The sequence below is a fragment of the Lathamus discolor genome, chromosome 3 (assembly GCF_037157495.1).
Source record: "Lathamus discolor isolate bLatDis1 chromosome 3, bLatDis1.hap1, whole genome shotgun sequence".
NCBI classification, from domain to species: domain Eukaryota; kingdom Metazoa; phylum Chordata; class Aves; order Psittaciformes; family Psittacidae; genus Lathamus; species Lathamus discolor.
The window spans coordinates 34,929,636-34,946,237 of NC_088886.1; the positions used below are offsets into that span (position 1 = coordinate 34,929,636).

Here is a 16,602-nt window from a genome sequence, read left to right on the forward strand (position 1 = left end):
ACTCTGCTCTATTTAGATGACCTTCTCAGACCAGGATTTTGATCAAATGCTTCTTCTTTAGAAAAGATGCAGAGGCTGGATCGGAGCAGTTGCAGAGCATGAGTGGAGTGTCCTGCCCACGGGGCTGCTGCAGGTGAAGAGCTGTTGTTGCCCTTCCTGGGCTGTGATCTCTGCAGTTGGGTTTCCGTATAGCTGGGAGAACCCATATATAATGTTATTGCATCTCTGCAGGTTGGAGTACAGCCAGGCAGATCAAGCTGACAAAAACTTACACCCAGGACTACTCCTGGACAGCAGCTTTACTTGATAGCAAATCAGATCTATTGCAGAAGGTTCCTGCTGAAACAGGAAGGTTTGGATAAATCTGTTGCTACTGTGCTCTACATACACTCTCCTTTTACTTAGTAATGGTGCTTTTGATCTCTTTTCAAGAATAACCTTTTTTTAACTGAAGTTAAATTAACTTAATTATTAAGCCACTATAAGGCTGGGACTTTAAAGCTGGCATTTTGATTAGTCTGCAACTTGTACTTGTTCCTTGTACAACAAATGATAAACACCCACCAACCTTGGTGTCATTTCTTCCTGTCTCTTAAAAACTGATTAAGAAGTAGCTACATGGCAACTCTTATGCACAAATAAGACAACATATGCATACAGTGGTCGTTAAACATTGTTTAATGATTTGGGTACAGACTTTGTAGAATTTTGGGAATCACTCAGCTTGTTTCCTTCTTCCACCCACTCTGTTCATACCTGTAGGAGTCACTAGATCTGTCCTCCTAAACAGAAAAACTCACCATGTAGAAAAGCAGAGGTTTGCTTAAAGGCTACTAGTGCATTCTTCTGTGTGTCTAAATGCGCCTGTTAGAAATTAGTGTGAAGTAACAGAATAATCTGTGAATATATGCACACGCAGGCAAAAGACCTACGAGATCGAAGTATGAGGGGGAAAAAGATAAAGTAATTTCAACAATGACACCTAGCAGCAGTGATGTTCCAATTCTGTATTACCAGAGTGGTAGCATGGAATCAGGGAGATGTATGAATACCCCTTACCAATTCACAATGACCAAGGTGGTGCTGATAGCTGCTGTACATGGAGGTGTTCTGTTGTTTGGTTGGGTTTTTTTCATTCCTCCCACCCCAATTACAAATGAGCCAGGCTCTGTTGCTCCAAAAAGCACTTAATATCGTAAGAGGACTTAAGAGGTAAGCCCACAGACCAGGTACACTCTGCACTATTGACAATACCCATAAAACTAGCTCACGTTATAGTTTACTTTGATACTCCTTTGCAAGAAAGGGCTGCAGAATAATTCCCACTGAATTTTGTATAAGCAGCTTCCTGCACACTAAAATAATTATTTGTGCAAAACCCTGTACTGCTGCTTAGAGCCCTACGCCACAGACATTTACTGCTTTCCTTTCTGTGAAAACCAAACCTTGAAATTCTTAAAAGATGTCTCTTGTGTTTTTTGGACGTAGAGAATTTTTTGCCATGTTATTCTGTGCAAGTTATTCTAGCAAGCATAATCCTGCTCAGTTAACCATTGCTTTAGCTTCTGCAGCTTGTGGAAAGGCAGCATTTTTGCCCTAGTTTAAAAGGAAGGAAAATGACTGACCCAGTAAGCCAGTGGTACAATGCAGGTCCCCTAAGTCCTGCTGTGTGCTCCAGTCACCACACCACCTTCTGTAAAATGAAACAATCTAGTAAAAATATGTTAAAATACAAATTCTGATAAAGAAATTCACTGAATATGTAGTTTAGCAAAAAAAGTACATCTTCAAAGCACTCTGTAAAAACCCACCCCTCCAGACACCTCAAAACAAATGGAAAAAAATTAACCTAAAAGTCATTATACTGGATTGTATTTAGAATAACGTTTGTGTTTAATTCAGTTTGAATAGAACCCAAAATATCTTCTATTATGAGAATTGGGTGTGTAATGTAACAATCCTTGTTGTGTTAGTGTGCTGCAGCGCGTATCCTTCTGACAGGGTGTTTGACGGTGGTTATGTTAGACTGCTTCCCTCCTCCTTTTGTGCTACCCCCTGCAGTTACAAACAGGAGACACCAGGTGAGGGAAAATTACAAAACAAGTTTATTAAAGTCTAACATAAAACACTTCAGGCTAAATATGTACAACTCCCTCCCTTCCCAGGGGATTATAAAATTGAGAGTTGAGATATATACAAATAACAGAGGAAAACTGTATATACAGGAAAGATACTTTAAAAATAATTTAACCAAAAAATCAGTTATTAGTCCTTATCTGAACTTAATTCTGCAAGGCTTATCAACAGCTTCGCTAAGATCACAGCCCTGAAATCCTTAACATGGGACTTGTCCATACTTGGAACAGTTTTTTGAAACACATGATTTCAGAAAAGTTGTCACGCTTTGTGGCCACAGGTCAGCAAAACTTTGGAAGTTCAGTGCTATACAGAGAGCCATTCTCACACACGTATTTCCAAACAGCCAATTTGGAGACTTCAAGATGCAGATAACCTACTCAGCCAAAACTTGACTGACTTCAATACAAAACTGACTGAAACAGTACTGAAACAACAGTGTGACAAGTCATGTCATTTTCTCTAAATTACTGTTAGTGGAATTATTCCAATTTCCTCTTTCCTTTTGCAGGTAAGTCTCAAGGAGATGTCCGCCTAAAAAGATTCCATGCCTTCCTCCATTTATCCCTTACAGAAATTATCAATACTGTTATAAACCTTGTGCATCCAAAATTAACTCAGAATCCTTAAGCCTAGGAATTAGATGTGCAGCTGTTTTCCATGCATCTGTTGGCAAAAGGTACAACACAGACCTGCTTCTTCAGGCCCAACCTGAACACACCTACAAATAACTTTTATACATATATATATATATATATTTAAAATCTATATTCTAGTAAATGAATACAGTTCATAGATACCATACCTCAGCAGCTGAGATATCTTCATGAAAGATGAGGCTAAAAATCAAGACTCTCAGATGGGGACTCAAGAGTGCAGGTCTTAAATTATTGCTCCAAGACAAAACTACAAGCCCGTGTATTCTATTAAGAAAGGTTAAAATTGTTGTCTTGTAAAAAATAATGATTATCTACTTGTCTATAAAGAAAACTAAATGACTAATAAAGCAAGTGTTACTGTTATAAGTATCGAAACAAATCCTGTATAAATCTAAGCACTGTATTTTTTAAAAAAGTCTGAACTCTAAGAATACAGTAATAAGATATAATTTTAGAAATATAAAAACAGTCCAAACAAACATTGTTATGGAATGCATTTACTATGTAGGAATGTAAATATTTTTAATATATTTTTCTTTTCCAGAGCTAGTTCTCTCTTATGGTTATTTATACTTGATATCTTCATCTTCAGATACTTTTCCTCAGGTAACAGCAGCCTATCGTTAGTTTATCTTCCAAAGCTGTTTAAATATGAAAGCTGTCAGTTGTATGGTATTGTTCTTTTTCAGTATTTATGTGTATCCCAAGGCTTCTGCTCTTGAAGAGCAAGTAAAGAGGAACCTCAGGACAAGCTACACAGTTTGCTTTTTTATACTGAGTCAAGATCCTGATCTTTGAGATTCTTCAGTTTCAAATGGCAAGGCTAAGGAATCCTTCAGGTGCTACATCAACAACGGAAGCTAAAAAAAGGGGGAGGAAAAGGGGAAATGCCAACAAACAGGAAAAAAAATATCAGAGCTTCACCCATTGTCCTTTGCCAGCATTCTGAAGGACATTGGCTGTTCAGACATGATGTAGTGCAGATAAGTGAAGTAAATACAGGTCAGGCAGGTACGGCAGTAATTGGTTCCAGTGGACAGAACCAGAGATGCCTGCATTAAGAATGTTCCCAGTGAAGATGGCTGTACTCCTTGCTGTCCCTGGTGGACTTTATCAGCAAATTTGCCATATATAAAGCGTAAAATATGATCAAGAAGCAGAGTTTTAAATTTGCCACATACTAAAATGATTAACAGAAAGAAGCAAAAAGTCTGTCACTTTACAGGTACAAACATGTAGGAAGAGGAAAAAAAAATTCTATAGTCATGCTCAGGAGTCAAGGAACCATTTACAGAATATTTAAATGAAATCCTCAAAGAAATTTTTCACAAGTCTGTTTAATTAAGGTGCAGATTAATACTCCATGTAGAACAGTTAAGAGGTATCTCCTGTGCTCTTCTATTTATCAGTGTCTGGACACAAGGCATCAGTGGAAATAAAATGCTAGCACCAAGTAAATAACCAACAAACAATATCTATAAATGCATTGTTGGTACAGTATTATGACTGTTTTCTTACTATCTGATGATTACTTAAATAATGCTTACATTCTGTTAATGGCACAAACTGGCAAAAAGGAGTATAAAAGAACCCTGTTTGTCAACTAGTGTGTAGCTAATGACCCTAGCAAGACACTAGAAGTGTTGCTCTTTAAAAATGTATGTCGCTAGTAATCAAACATACCTTCATGCGGGTCTTGCTAGATACCAGTTTTGTGCAGTCGTTGTGGACAAGTGATAAGAGAGATAAAGCCATACATAAATACTTCAATTAAACCAGATCAGTCATACTCTAACAAAGCCTTGCCTATAAGAATAGCCATCTGCTCTTTTGTATTCTTCCTTAATACCCCCTCACGTAGCGTTCACTTCTTGTTTTCACAGTGAAGGACAGGATTTGTTTCTTTCCTCTTTTGTACCTAGCGTCTAGCACAAGAAGCAGCACTACTGCTGTAAAAAAAAAAAGTATTGTGAGGCTATGATTCACGCCACACCAATTAAGTCAATGCACCTTTTTGTCTCATCTACAACATGCATGTTCCAAACTCTCCTTCTGAGCAAATGTGGTCACTTGTGCCAAAGCCAGCATGTGTCAGGGATGTGAAATAGAAACCCAGGACAAGATACACCAACACTGCATTCACTCAGAAGAAAAAAACAAACAAGTGACTTGTTGGAAAGAATACCCAATACACAGCAGTATCTGTGCTATCAGAACCCCCTGACTTACTGCACTTGAGGAAAAAAAATAACCCTCCTTTACTTGCCTTGTCAGGAAAATATACACAAAGCTTTCTTTCCCTCTGCTCAGACTTCAACTGACAGTTGTAATTCTTTGGGAGCACTGCACCAGCCTGCCTTCCAGCATGCATCACTGTATCACTTGGAATGCAGGAGTACAAGCTTGCTAGTGCATGTGAATCATGATTTTCCCCTTACACCTCCAGGTTAATATTCCTAAATTATCAAATATGGCTTAAAATGTCTGCTCTCAAGTGACACTGTGACACATCAGATCAGCAGGAACATGGGAGGAGATCTCCAAAATACATCAACATATTTAACAGAGAATTCTTAAGGCAGGTGTTGCTGGAAAGGAATCGTCTTGTGGAAATCAGTGTTAACTGCAAATAGAAAATTGATTGTAGATTAGCACAATTCGACAAAAAAAGTCAGACAGCACTGCACAATGGAAATGCCTTACAAGTGTCTTTACACAGAGAAAAAAAAAGAACAAGTCCAATTCAAAAAGCATGACTGCTTGCTTGATTATGTTCATCTCATCAAACGTGCGCAAGTTCACTACCACATTACCTTGTTGCCTCTGTACTGCACTGTCAGTACAACTGCTGCAAGAAAATAAACTGAGGTTCTGAATATCCAGTCACAGCAGATCTTAGTAATGTTTCTGATGAAGGAGACTGACTACCCGTCACAGGAAGCAGCATCTGATGGTCTTCACTCCCAATGGGAAGAGGAAGTGCTAAAGACATCTCAGAAGGTTTCACATCTATGGACTCTGATAAGGGACTTTTCTGACTCTGAATGGATTCTTGTTCATTGAAAGAGTTATCAAGTGCATTAGAATCAGGGGGAGTTTCTGATCCTGCGGAAGCAAAAAACCAAAAAGAAAGAAATGTTCAAAAGATTCCCTTTCAAATGACCATCAAAACAAACACAGGGTATGTCAAAGACTGCCAGGACAGCTGGGCTATCAGTGCTTCGATGTGCTGCCAAGCCAGAATGAGCTGTAAATACAATGTAAGCACTGAGAATCACAACCTTTGCTGCTTGTAGCATGACAACTAGAGGAATGGTGCATTCCAACTTCATCTCTACTTAATATGGTACAGAAGATAACAATTCCTTAACATCACAAAGGAGCTTTGGAAAAAAAAAATGTAATTATGAAGATTTCCTTGGGATTTTCCATCCCAGAAAATCTAAGAAACACAGCCACATCCAAACAGCCTCTTAATGTGAGATAGCAATGTACAATACATCACTTATCCATAAACTTCTTCAGAAGAAAGTGTTTATTAAAGCCATTCCAGCCAGACCCATTGTAGTTTTTATCCAGTCGCTTGACAAAGGATTTTCTGTTCCTAACTGAAATCACTGTGAAAGAATTCCTCGCTGCCTTCCTGTTTGAAGGCATTGGCTATTTGACCTGTCCTCTACCAAAGTGCACCCTGAAGCCTGTTATTTCAGCAATGAAGCACTCCTGTCTGCCCTGTCTCTCCGTGAGAGCAGACATGCCTTGTCAGCTCCCCCAGCTCACACCCTGAGGCTCTGCCAGGCTCACCACTGCTCACCACCCTTGCTTCCACTGGCTTCCCTGCTGCACTGGGGCCTTCCTAAATGGGGCTTCTCAAGCTTTCGACATTCAAAGCTACCTCTGCAAATAACTCCTTTTTTCTCATCCTCTCCCCCTCCCAATCCAGATCTACACAGACATCCATTACTCCTTTTTCCCTACGACAGAGCCAAGGGAATTATGGTTAACGCACTTGGGGATGGACAGATAACAAGGTGTATGGAACCAGTGCTGAATGCAGCTGGCTCAACGTCTCTGCTTTGTACCATAGGCAAGTAATATATGTCACATTTCTTCCTAATCAAAATCTTGTCTCTAGAATAGGAATGGAATGTATTCGGGAAGAGTTTCTAGAGCAGTATTTGCATCTTGGAGCATTTTGCCAGCTGTTTGTCATCTTGCGTGCTTGCTAATCCAGCTCAGACTTGGATTATCATTGCATATATAAAAAATCACCCTTAAAAAAAATAATTTGTGCCTTCAAGATGCAGAGTAATTCCTGTAACCTGTATGCCTTGTTCACCTCAGTCACTGCCCTTGTAAAGACACACTCCTCTGACATGTTCAGAAGAGGTAAACAATTTCCTGCAATTCAGACTTTGCCTTGAGGTGGAAAGCGCTCACAAGTTACTAGGACAAGAAAGTAAATATTCAGGTATAGAAATTCCTTTCAGCAGCAATCCACTTCTATGTTGCTCAACATGTGTTTGTTACAGCAATACAAATGCTTGAAAATGTGTCTTGAATCTACTTGAAAGCAGGTGCTTTATGCTTTATAAGGTTTGGGTACCTCTAAAGTGGATGCTTTGGGCTCTAAGGAGAGCTACTATCCAAAAATCATTCAAAAAATAATTTATGTTCTAATTTTGGGCCTGGATGAGCAAAAAATAAAAATAAAAAAGAAAGGAATAATTACTCATCCCTGAAGACAAGATAGTTGATGTCACTTCTTAATGTTTCCTTGCAAGGAGCGTACCTGTGTGAACTTTTGTTTTGTGCTTCTTAAGATTTTTTATATCTGTGTAAGAATTCCCACACATTTCACAGATAAATGGTCTTTCACCTGAAAAGTAACAAGTGGTTTGGCAGTTAGAACAATCAGAAATTGAAAACAAACACAATGAGAGATTTAGGACAATGGATTTCAAGCTTGTATTTAAACTACAAATCTGTTATTCTGACTGTGTGTCTATTCAGAAGAAAACCGTTTCCAGAACAGATTAAAACAAAGCAAAAAACCCCAAATGTCAGAAGTAAAGCCATGATCATACATCAGCTACACTGTTACACAGATCTTAGTCTGAAAAAGGCAATTAAACAATGCACAAATATTTTCTTTAAATTATGTTAACACAAGAGATACATAAATTAAGAAACTGCTACTTTCAAGTACTGCACAATATGGTGTATTTTAAAGGCAAAAGGGTAAAAGTAGGATATTATTTATAGTGCAGGAAGCAGCCTGTCTGGCAACTGACCTGTATGGGACCGAAAATGTTTATTGAGCTCTCCAGAGGAAATAAAACTTTTTTCACAAATGCCGCAGATATATGGCTTCTCTCCTAAAGGAAACACAAGTAGTTTATTAGTTCAATATATAAACCAGGATAGACAAAAAGAACAAATCAGAATAAAGCAGAGGGAACATCTAATGGGAGAAAGAGCTCCCTAAACTGGAATCAAAGGGAAAAAACATGAGTAAAGAGCTGGATGACAACTCTGGAGGTAACTTCAACAGATTTCCAGGTCATTATCTACATCCAGCCCCTCTGCCAGAAGCTCTCCCTTACCAGGCCTCCTGCGGTGCCGCAGGACTCTGTTTCCCCTTACCTGTGTGTTTTCGGGAATGGGTAATGAGAGAACTGGAGACAGCAAAGGCTTTTCCACAGCTGTCACACACATAGGGCTTCTCCCCTGTGTGGCGGCGCACGTGGTAGGTGAGCGTGCTGGCCTGAGCAAACCGCTGGCCGCAGCGATCGCACACATACGGCTTCTCACCACTGTGCTTCCTGCGAACGAATGCAGACCAACATCAGTGATCCTGGGCAGGAAAGAAGCAACACCTGCGACCAACTCACTCTCCTCCATTAGCGCTTTACCCCAAAATTCTGTGAACTACAGAAAAGTACAGGCCCTGCACACATGACATGCACCAGGAGCACTCGGCATGTTTTGCATGATAGTGTACTGAAAGATAAAATGATGATTCCTAACAAGGAAATGTAATTCCTGCTCCTGCCAAAAATACAAAAAGCCACATGAAGATAGCAGTGAACTGCAAGAACTGTTCTGTTCTGCTTCCCACCAAGGAACATTCCTCTCTGGTGCTATAAGCAGTTTAAAACAAACCCACATCACTGCCATTAGGATACCAGTGCACAGAATGTCAGATTCATAAATCACAAACTGCTTCCCTCAGGAGCATGTACATAGATGTAATTATTCTGTTCCGCAACACAAGAGAAGACCCATGAGAAAAGAAACCGAAATGACCAAATTATGTGAAAGTGTAACTCTTGCTCGCACTGGAGTAAATTATTCTGTTCAAATAAGCACATGGATAAGCATTTGCAAGATCTCACTTTTGCCCACCTGGCATGAATCTTCAGATTGCTTGAAGTCGCAAACTGCAGGTTGCAGACATCACATTTGTATGGTTTCTCTTCTCCGTGGTGCATCCGACTGTGGAACACTAACTGGCACTTCTGAGCAAAGCCTTTGTCGCAGAGTTCACATTTGTATGGCTTCTCCCCTGGTGAAAAATAAAACCCTTGTGCTCTCTGCATTTGCGTAAGAAAGCTTTCCAGCCCATTACCTGACCAAAGCTCAGGTGTCTGTTCTAATACTTCTTACAAGTAACACCTTGGAACATCCCATAATCAGTCCACTGAAGTGGAATATGCCAGGAATACACCGGATAACAGGCTATTTTTTAACACATTACCTTTTGGGAAAAAAGGTAATACTATCTTTTTAATAGAGCCATTTTCCCCACATTATTTTCAGATGCTGCATTTTCAGGCTTTTTACTAGTCCTGTCTATTCAAGATTCTGAATATTCAAGATGAATGACCAGTGAAATCATCTGCCTTTTCTTGCCTGTCAAACAGCAATGGTCCTCATAGTACAATCTAGTGCTCCCTAATTTCTCAATGGTATCTGCTGTAGAATGCTGCAGGTACTTTGCTGACTACTCGTGTTCTCTTTGTTCTCAAGAGTCTCACAGAATGGATTGCACAATGCTGCAGAGCCTTAGATGACAGTATAAAAGAGCCTATCCCTGCATTACTGTGGCAGTACACAATCAAACCAAGAACTCAGCTATTCTTAAGTACATTGTGTACACAAGAACTTCAAAAATAAAAGTATTAGACATCTAACCTGCCATCTAGCAACTCACACTGTGAAATTCCCTACCTACTCAGGCAACAATTCCCAGTACAAGACTCTCAAAAGCAGAAAACGCATCTGACATTCCTACCATGACACTGGCCCTGGATACTGCTCACAAGCTCTGTCTCCCATATTAATCTTTGATTAGTTACTTGCTGACAATATCTGAAATTCCCTCCCTTGGTTAGAGAAGGAGCACAGCATTCTGCAGGTGTATCTCCATACATCCTACATCACCTCTTTACAACTTCATGGCTTCATGGAAAGAGCTCCACTGCTGGCCTCTGCTCAGTTTTCCAAAGGGGAGAAAGTCAAAAGTAAGTTTTTATCTGATTCACTGTTACTTCAGAGTTCTCAATGCTGGCCACAGAAGGAAGAAAACTCCACAAACCAGGTCCCTCCATTGCTCACTGGGCTAAGCATGGCAGCAATGGCCTGAAGAACAAACTGACCCAGTACCAAGTCTTCCATCTTCATGGAAGAATACAGGCACAGCACTTCTCCCATATGTCCCAGGCTCCAGCAACTTCTTGCTCATACTCTTTGAAAGTCAGACATGTTGTCTTAACGTTTAAGTGTTCACAACTGATTTTACTTTGATACTTTGTTCAGTAGCTCTTGATACAACACAAACTTCTGGGAATTCTTTACTGAATGCAGAGCCCATAACACCATCACACATTTCAGCTGCATGTTTTACTAAATAAAGCCCCAAATGCTGTAGTACTTCAGCCACCTCCCCTACCTCATATGAAAGCCCTACAGGAGAAGTTACTTACATGTCACAGGATTGCATTTTCCCCCACTTTTGTTATCAAATGTGTATAAGAACTTTTAAAAAAGCAACAGAAATCCTGGCATCTAGTACAATGAGTTTTCCACGCTCTACTGGCACTCGAAAACTGGAGGTTTTGGCACTCCCTCGCTCTGCAAAATCAAAGGACAGCCAGCTCTTCTGAGTCTTTCCAGAAATCAAGATGCTCAGACTAATAAAGTCCCCTGTAGCTATTTAAAGCAGAAGCTATGATTTTGGTCTGAAAACTGCTGCAGTGTTTCATGCTACCCCAGGATATCGGTACTACCTCCATACGCATAACAGCGGCAAACATAATTCCTAGAGGAAAAAGACCACAAAGATTTTTATAGTCCTGTATTCACAGGCTGTGATTCCAGGTCTCATAGACAAGGCCAATGGCTTACCTGTGTGAGTCCTTACATGTGTTTTCAACTGATTGCATTGAGTGAATGCCTTCCCACAGAGCTGACACACATACGGTTTCACTCCTTTGTGTATTCTCATGTGGCGACGGAGGCTACTAGCTTCTGAAAAGACTTTTCCGCAGGTGTTACACACTGGTTTAGCTTTGGAATACTTCTGGTCAAGCTCTTCTGCTGTGCTCTCCAGCTGGTAAGTGGTCTTTTCGCTGGCTACATTAGACATACAGTGCTCCTTCAGTGCGCAGCCTTGCTGAGGCTTTCCCCGCTTCTGTTTCGCGGCAATAGTCTGAACTAGGATATCCTGCGCTGCCAGCGTTTCACTTTCCACCACCGATGCCAGCTGTAGCTCAGAGTTATCACTGCCCTGGGCAGCCTGTTCCGTTATCTGGGTGGCCAGCTTATTTGCATCTAAAAACATCTCAATGGATGCATTCTCAGTCACATCATTCTGATACTGTACAGATTTATTCTGTATGCATTTGGGAGAGCTGAAATTCTTCTTTCGCTTTTTGGTCTGAGGAGATTTCTTTTCCAAAGCTGCTTTCTTTGTCTGTGGCTGAACCAACTCTGCAGAAGCAGTGTCTGCTTTCTCCTGGTTATTGTAATCTCGGAGAGTCAGAAGGCAAGTCTGTTGATTCATCTCAATGTTTCCAGTGATACTAGATGTCTCTGTAGAAGAGGGATTAGCAATAAAAGCGAAGTCCTCCATCTTAATTTTGCATTTAGTGACCACTTCTTCCACTTTGAGATAGTCCGCGGCCTGGTGAATTTCTTTAACATTCCAGCTGCAAGAAAACAAGATTTGGGTGACAATATTCTGGACAAAGCAAGCATTTGTTCTGCACTAACTGTATCAAACACAGAGGGCAGAGCTACAGGAAAAGTTACACTGTTAGAAAACACAACTCTGACAGCACATACAGCAAGATCTGATCTCTTGGTGCTGCGAGACCCCAGTACAACAGCTACTCCTGAACTGACAGCCCATCTCTGCACAACCACAGAAGCGAGAATTTTAGCTTCAGTTATGTGCTTTTTGTAGAATTTTCAGTTAAAAGGCCAATTGTAAAGTGGTGAGGATAGACATGGGGCTGCTGGTCCAAGAAGCTCAGAAACCACAAGGATAAAATACTGGAGAATAAAATGCATAAATTACAATTCTATAAGCCTTCTAGCAAGTCTTAATCAATTTGCAAGTGGCACATTCACCTCAGCGCTGCTGTGAGGCAGGTATTAATCTTCTTTTATAAAACGATTTGCAAACAGTCTTAATTCTGTGTCAGCTGCGCACAGACAATGTTAGCACCACGGAAGTCCTCATTTCAACTACTACACTCTGCTTCTCAGTTGCTGCAACACAACACAGGCCCTGATGGTTTAGAAAAAAATTGATCTGGGGAAGGTGGCAACATGTACCATCAGTGCATTTATGGATTTACAGCACTTTAAAGAAAGATTCATGGTAAACAACATCATTTTAGCCATCTATTACACAGTAAATGTAACTAAACAATAAGTAACTAGCCACAGTTACTCTCTGTACATGAATACATCTGTCTCAGTATCTTGCATTACACTAGCAGAGTTCAAAGAACACCCTCCCAGTGTCTCTTGTGCACCCACCATCACAGAAGATAACGGAATTTGCAGCCTAAAGGGACAGAGGGGAAGAGGATGGGTGCATGTGCGCAGACCTGTGAGCATCATTTTTAGCCAAATAGCTCTGCAATAGCAATAGGTGACAACGGTACTTGCACCCTCCTCTTCCTTCAAAGATTTCAGCTGCTTCAGAATGAGTCCAGAAACTCTCCCCCTGCGGTCCCAGACACACATCAAGAATGCTGCATGATACTGCTCACACTAGTCTGCAAAGCAGTGGTTACTAACTTCACCATACAGCTGCGTTACCTGCTTTGCTGTTATTAATGCTTATAGCTAATTAAAACCAAAACAACGAAACCCCAAACACCACCGAACCACCCTGCATCTGTATACTTAAATTAATGACTATGAGATTTCAGACAGGTTTTTAAACCTGCATTTGGCACCAGGCATTGGAAAGGAAAGGAAAATCCTGGACTACATACTTCTAAGAAGTCACACTTCCCTCGTGAGGGATAATATCTTTTGTTTGCCAAGAGGAAAGCACTGCAAAGAATTCTAACTGTACATAAAGCAACAGCACAGGCATAAAATCAGTGCAGTAAGGGGGGAAATGCTTTTTCTGTGACTCCTTTTGGGCACTGTAATGAAAAATTTTAAGTAACTGATCATGCAAATTCTAACCAATGTGATCTTTTAAAGTGGTGCCTATCCTCACCCATTCCTCAGACTTTACCTTCTACCATGTACACAGTTTCTGTGTGTTCTCTGCAAAAATGGACTCCTGTGATCCAACCTAAGAAAGAAAAAACGTATCCTTCCCTCTCCTGGTAATCATGCAAGATGTTTAATCCCTTCCAATCCAGACAGGGAAGCTGAAACTAACAATCAGTGAAGTATCAGACAACAAACGTTTGTTCTGGCACTGGCATGTCCTGTGTTATTTTAAAACATACAAACAGATGATCTCCAACTTGTAGTATTTATCATAGCCACTACCATGTGTTCCTCCAGAAGGTGTTACAAAGGACAAAAAAACCACCCAGTACTGCCTTAACACAAAGTTTATTTCCCTGTTTTCTTTCTCTCTTTAGTAGAATATATTACCTGTCAAGGTTTAAGATTCCTGTATAAATAAATTCCAGGAGTTTCTGGAATCCGTCAGCTTTCACTTGAGTCTGATCCAAAACAACGTTATTGTCAGACGCATCTCTGTAAAAGGCGCCGAAGTACTCGCTGAAGGAGGCAAGCACGTTTCTGTGTGCTTTGAACTGGAATTCACCAATAACAACAGTGCAGTCACACAGAAAACCAGCTTCTCGCTGCTTGTTCAGTCTCTCTAAAAGGTGCTCACAGTGATGGGAATACTGCATTTTGGTATTTTCTGACCTAGGACAGCAAAAAAAATTACATTCAAGATTTAACTTTGTTTTTCCCTTAACAGAGTAAGTTAATGATCACAAGTGAACCAGTGTTCGAATCCACTCAGGACTACCGCAGGGTAATTCGTGTAGCAGTGCTTTTGAATGAGACATAACGAGACGGGCAAGTCTTTCTTCACTTGGGGAGCTGCTAATTTAGAGCCAGAAGGAGGGGGAGAGCGCACAGACGTGTATAGTTCCCTCACGCCGCGATCGGAGGATTAGTTTGTTTAAGCCTGCGAACTGTCACGTCGAAACGGGGCTCCGAGGAGCTTCCGCAGAAACGAGACATCCATGGCTCGGCCCGAACCGCGCTCAGGCGGCGGGGGCTGCCGCTCCCCGGGGAGCAGCCCTGCTCCCCGCCGCACAGACCGGAGACCAACAGACCTCGGGAGCAACGGGTCTCGAGCAGCCACCGGGGCCCAGAGGGCAGGGCCGCCTCGGCGCCAAGGCAGCAAGCAGGGTGCCGGCGAGCCACGGCAGCCGCGACCCGCCTGGGCTGGCTTCGCCGCTAGACGGGACAGAGCGCGCAGCACCCTCCCGCACCGCGGCCCTCGCCCGGCCCCGCCACGACGTGCCCCCCGCGGCTGACCAAGCGCTGTCCGCTCCTAGCGCTGCCCGCCCGACCCGAGGGCCGCTGCAGCGCCGGCGAAGCCCCCCCGGCCCATCAACACCCCACGCACCTGCGGAGGGGACGGGAAAGGAAGGGACGCCTCCGTCTCAGGCCGCCATGTTCTGATGACGCCGCGCCCGGCGCTTCCGGGATGCGGTTTCCGGCGTCCCGCTCCGGAGGGGCAGCGGCCCCACCCGCGACGAACTGGCGAACTTTGACTGGCCGCGGCCCGTCCCGCCGGGGGAAAAGGGCAGGGCCGGGCTGCGAACGGCTCCCGGGAGGGTCAGGGGCTTCGGACTACAACTCCCAGCATGCAGCGCGCAGCGGCAGGGCCCGCCATTACAGCGGCGAGAAGCGGTGCACACCGGGAGCTGTAGTCACGGCTGCCTGAGGGCAGGCGAGGGTAATTAACGCGGCTCTCTGGGTGCAGCTCCTCTTCCTGTCCCCCAGCTTGGTAAATAGAATGGTTCTGATGTACTTGTTACTCTCAGTGCTGAAGAGCCTTGCCCATGCCTGTGCGTCCCGCCAAGAAGGGTGTTTCAGCGTTTGCGATAGGGGCGGCTGAGCGGCCGGAAGGGACCGGATCCACTCATTTTCTAGCGTGAAAAGATTAAAAACGCAACACTCGTTATTGCTGTTTCCGCCCGGTTTCGAACCGGGGACCTTTCGCGTGTTAGGCGAACGTGATAACCACTACACTACGGAAACACCCCTACCTAGGCTTTCCGGCAGCACTACTAAAGGCACCAATCACGGCTTCGCCGCCACCTTCCTTCGTGGCCCCCTCCTGCCTCAAAGCGGCACCGAAGCAAGGGGCTTGCCCAAGTAACTGCATCTGCAGAACCGCGGGCTGTCCGTGCCAGAGCTCCCCAAACACTCCCCACAGCCTCCCCTGCCGCCGGCCCCTGCACCACTGCAGGGCCAGCAGGTCTCCCTGAGGTGCGCCGTGTTCCAGGGTCGTCGCCCACGGCCCCTTCCACACACCCTCCGAGAATAACAGCACCGGTGCAAACAGAGCACGTAAAAATCCCTTGGGCACAACTGCAGTGCCTGATGTGAAAACACCCACACTGCAGGCACAGCTCTGTCCAGCGGCGGGTTGCCCCTGTACTAGTAACACCCATTCTGCTCCTGCAAGGTCTTCAGCAGTCCCTAGAGATTAAATGTCACCGTAGGTCAGCAGTTGCTTGTACAAGGCATACAAGAAAAAATGTATTAAGTGTGCCTGAGCTTCGAGGAACACATAACTAAGAATCCTGCTGAGGTGGAAAACTCTTACCACATGCCTAGTGGCCATGAGATTATGGTTCAGAATTAAAGGATTCACTGTCCTGAAGCCCCTTTTTACCTTCCTGTCATTGGCATGGAATCACCAGGGATTGACAAGCTCTGCTCCAATTCTATCATGAGCAAATCATTATGAGCAAATCATGATGTTGGCATAAGGACTTCAGTCCTTTCTGGCAGTTTTAGTCTCTTCCCTGAAATAAAAACAAATGCTTAAACAAGGATATAGTCTGTATGGTCGTGTTAGGTGGTGTTAAGGTGAAAGTCGGTGCTCCTCCTAATAGCAAGTTTTCCGTTTGGACAGGAGGCTCCTTCCTTCCTTAAGTGTGCCTTACAGCTGACACAGATTACTGTGGCAGAGTACACGGGAGGCTGAGCCCAACAGGGTGCACAGAAGACATTTCTAAAATACCTGTGATTTTATTACAGGTTTTGCTTAACATTTCATGGAGAAGAA

At 42.9% G+C, this 16,602-nt stretch overlaps 1 protein-coding gene and 1 non-coding gene across 4 annotated transcripts; both read right to left on the reverse strand.

The window, feature by feature from the left end:
• Positions 1-655: 655 nt before the first annotated feature.
• Positions 656-15,060, reverse strand: MYNN (myoneurin). Of its 3 annotated transcripts, none has more exons than XR_010611529.1 (9): positions 14,929-15,060; positions 13,932-14,213; positions 11,205-12,007; positions 9,204-9,363; positions 8,442-8,620; positions 8,090-8,173; positions 7,588-7,674; positions 2,942-5,900; positions 656-2,055 (listed from the first exon to the last, which is right to left on the reverse strand). XR_010611529.1 is itself a non-coding variant. In XM_065674608.1 (9 exons), the coding sequence occupies exons 2-8, from the start codon at positions 14,195-14,197 to the stop codon at positions 5,632-5,634; spliced, it is 1,848 nt and encodes a 615-aa protein (XP_065530680.1). In that variant the 5' UTR covers positions 14,198-14,213; positions 14,929-15,060; the 3' UTR covers positions 656-2,055; positions 5,609-5,631. The 3 variants fall into 3 exon arrangements, 2 of the variants coding, with proteins under 2 accessions (XP_065530680.1, XP_065530679.1); XM_065674608.1 differs by having other exon boundaries at positions 5,609-5,900; XM_065674607.1 differs by lacking the exon at positions 656-2,055 and having other exon boundaries at positions 2,083-5,900.
• A 433-nt stretch (positions 15,061-15,493) lies between these two features.
• On the reverse strand, positions 15,494-15,566 carry TRNAV-AAC (transfer RNA valine (anticodon AAC)). The gene has a single exon. It is a non-coding gene; the product is annotated as a tRNA-Val (tRNA).
• Between the last annotated feature and the right edge of the window lie 1,036 nt (positions 15,567-16,602).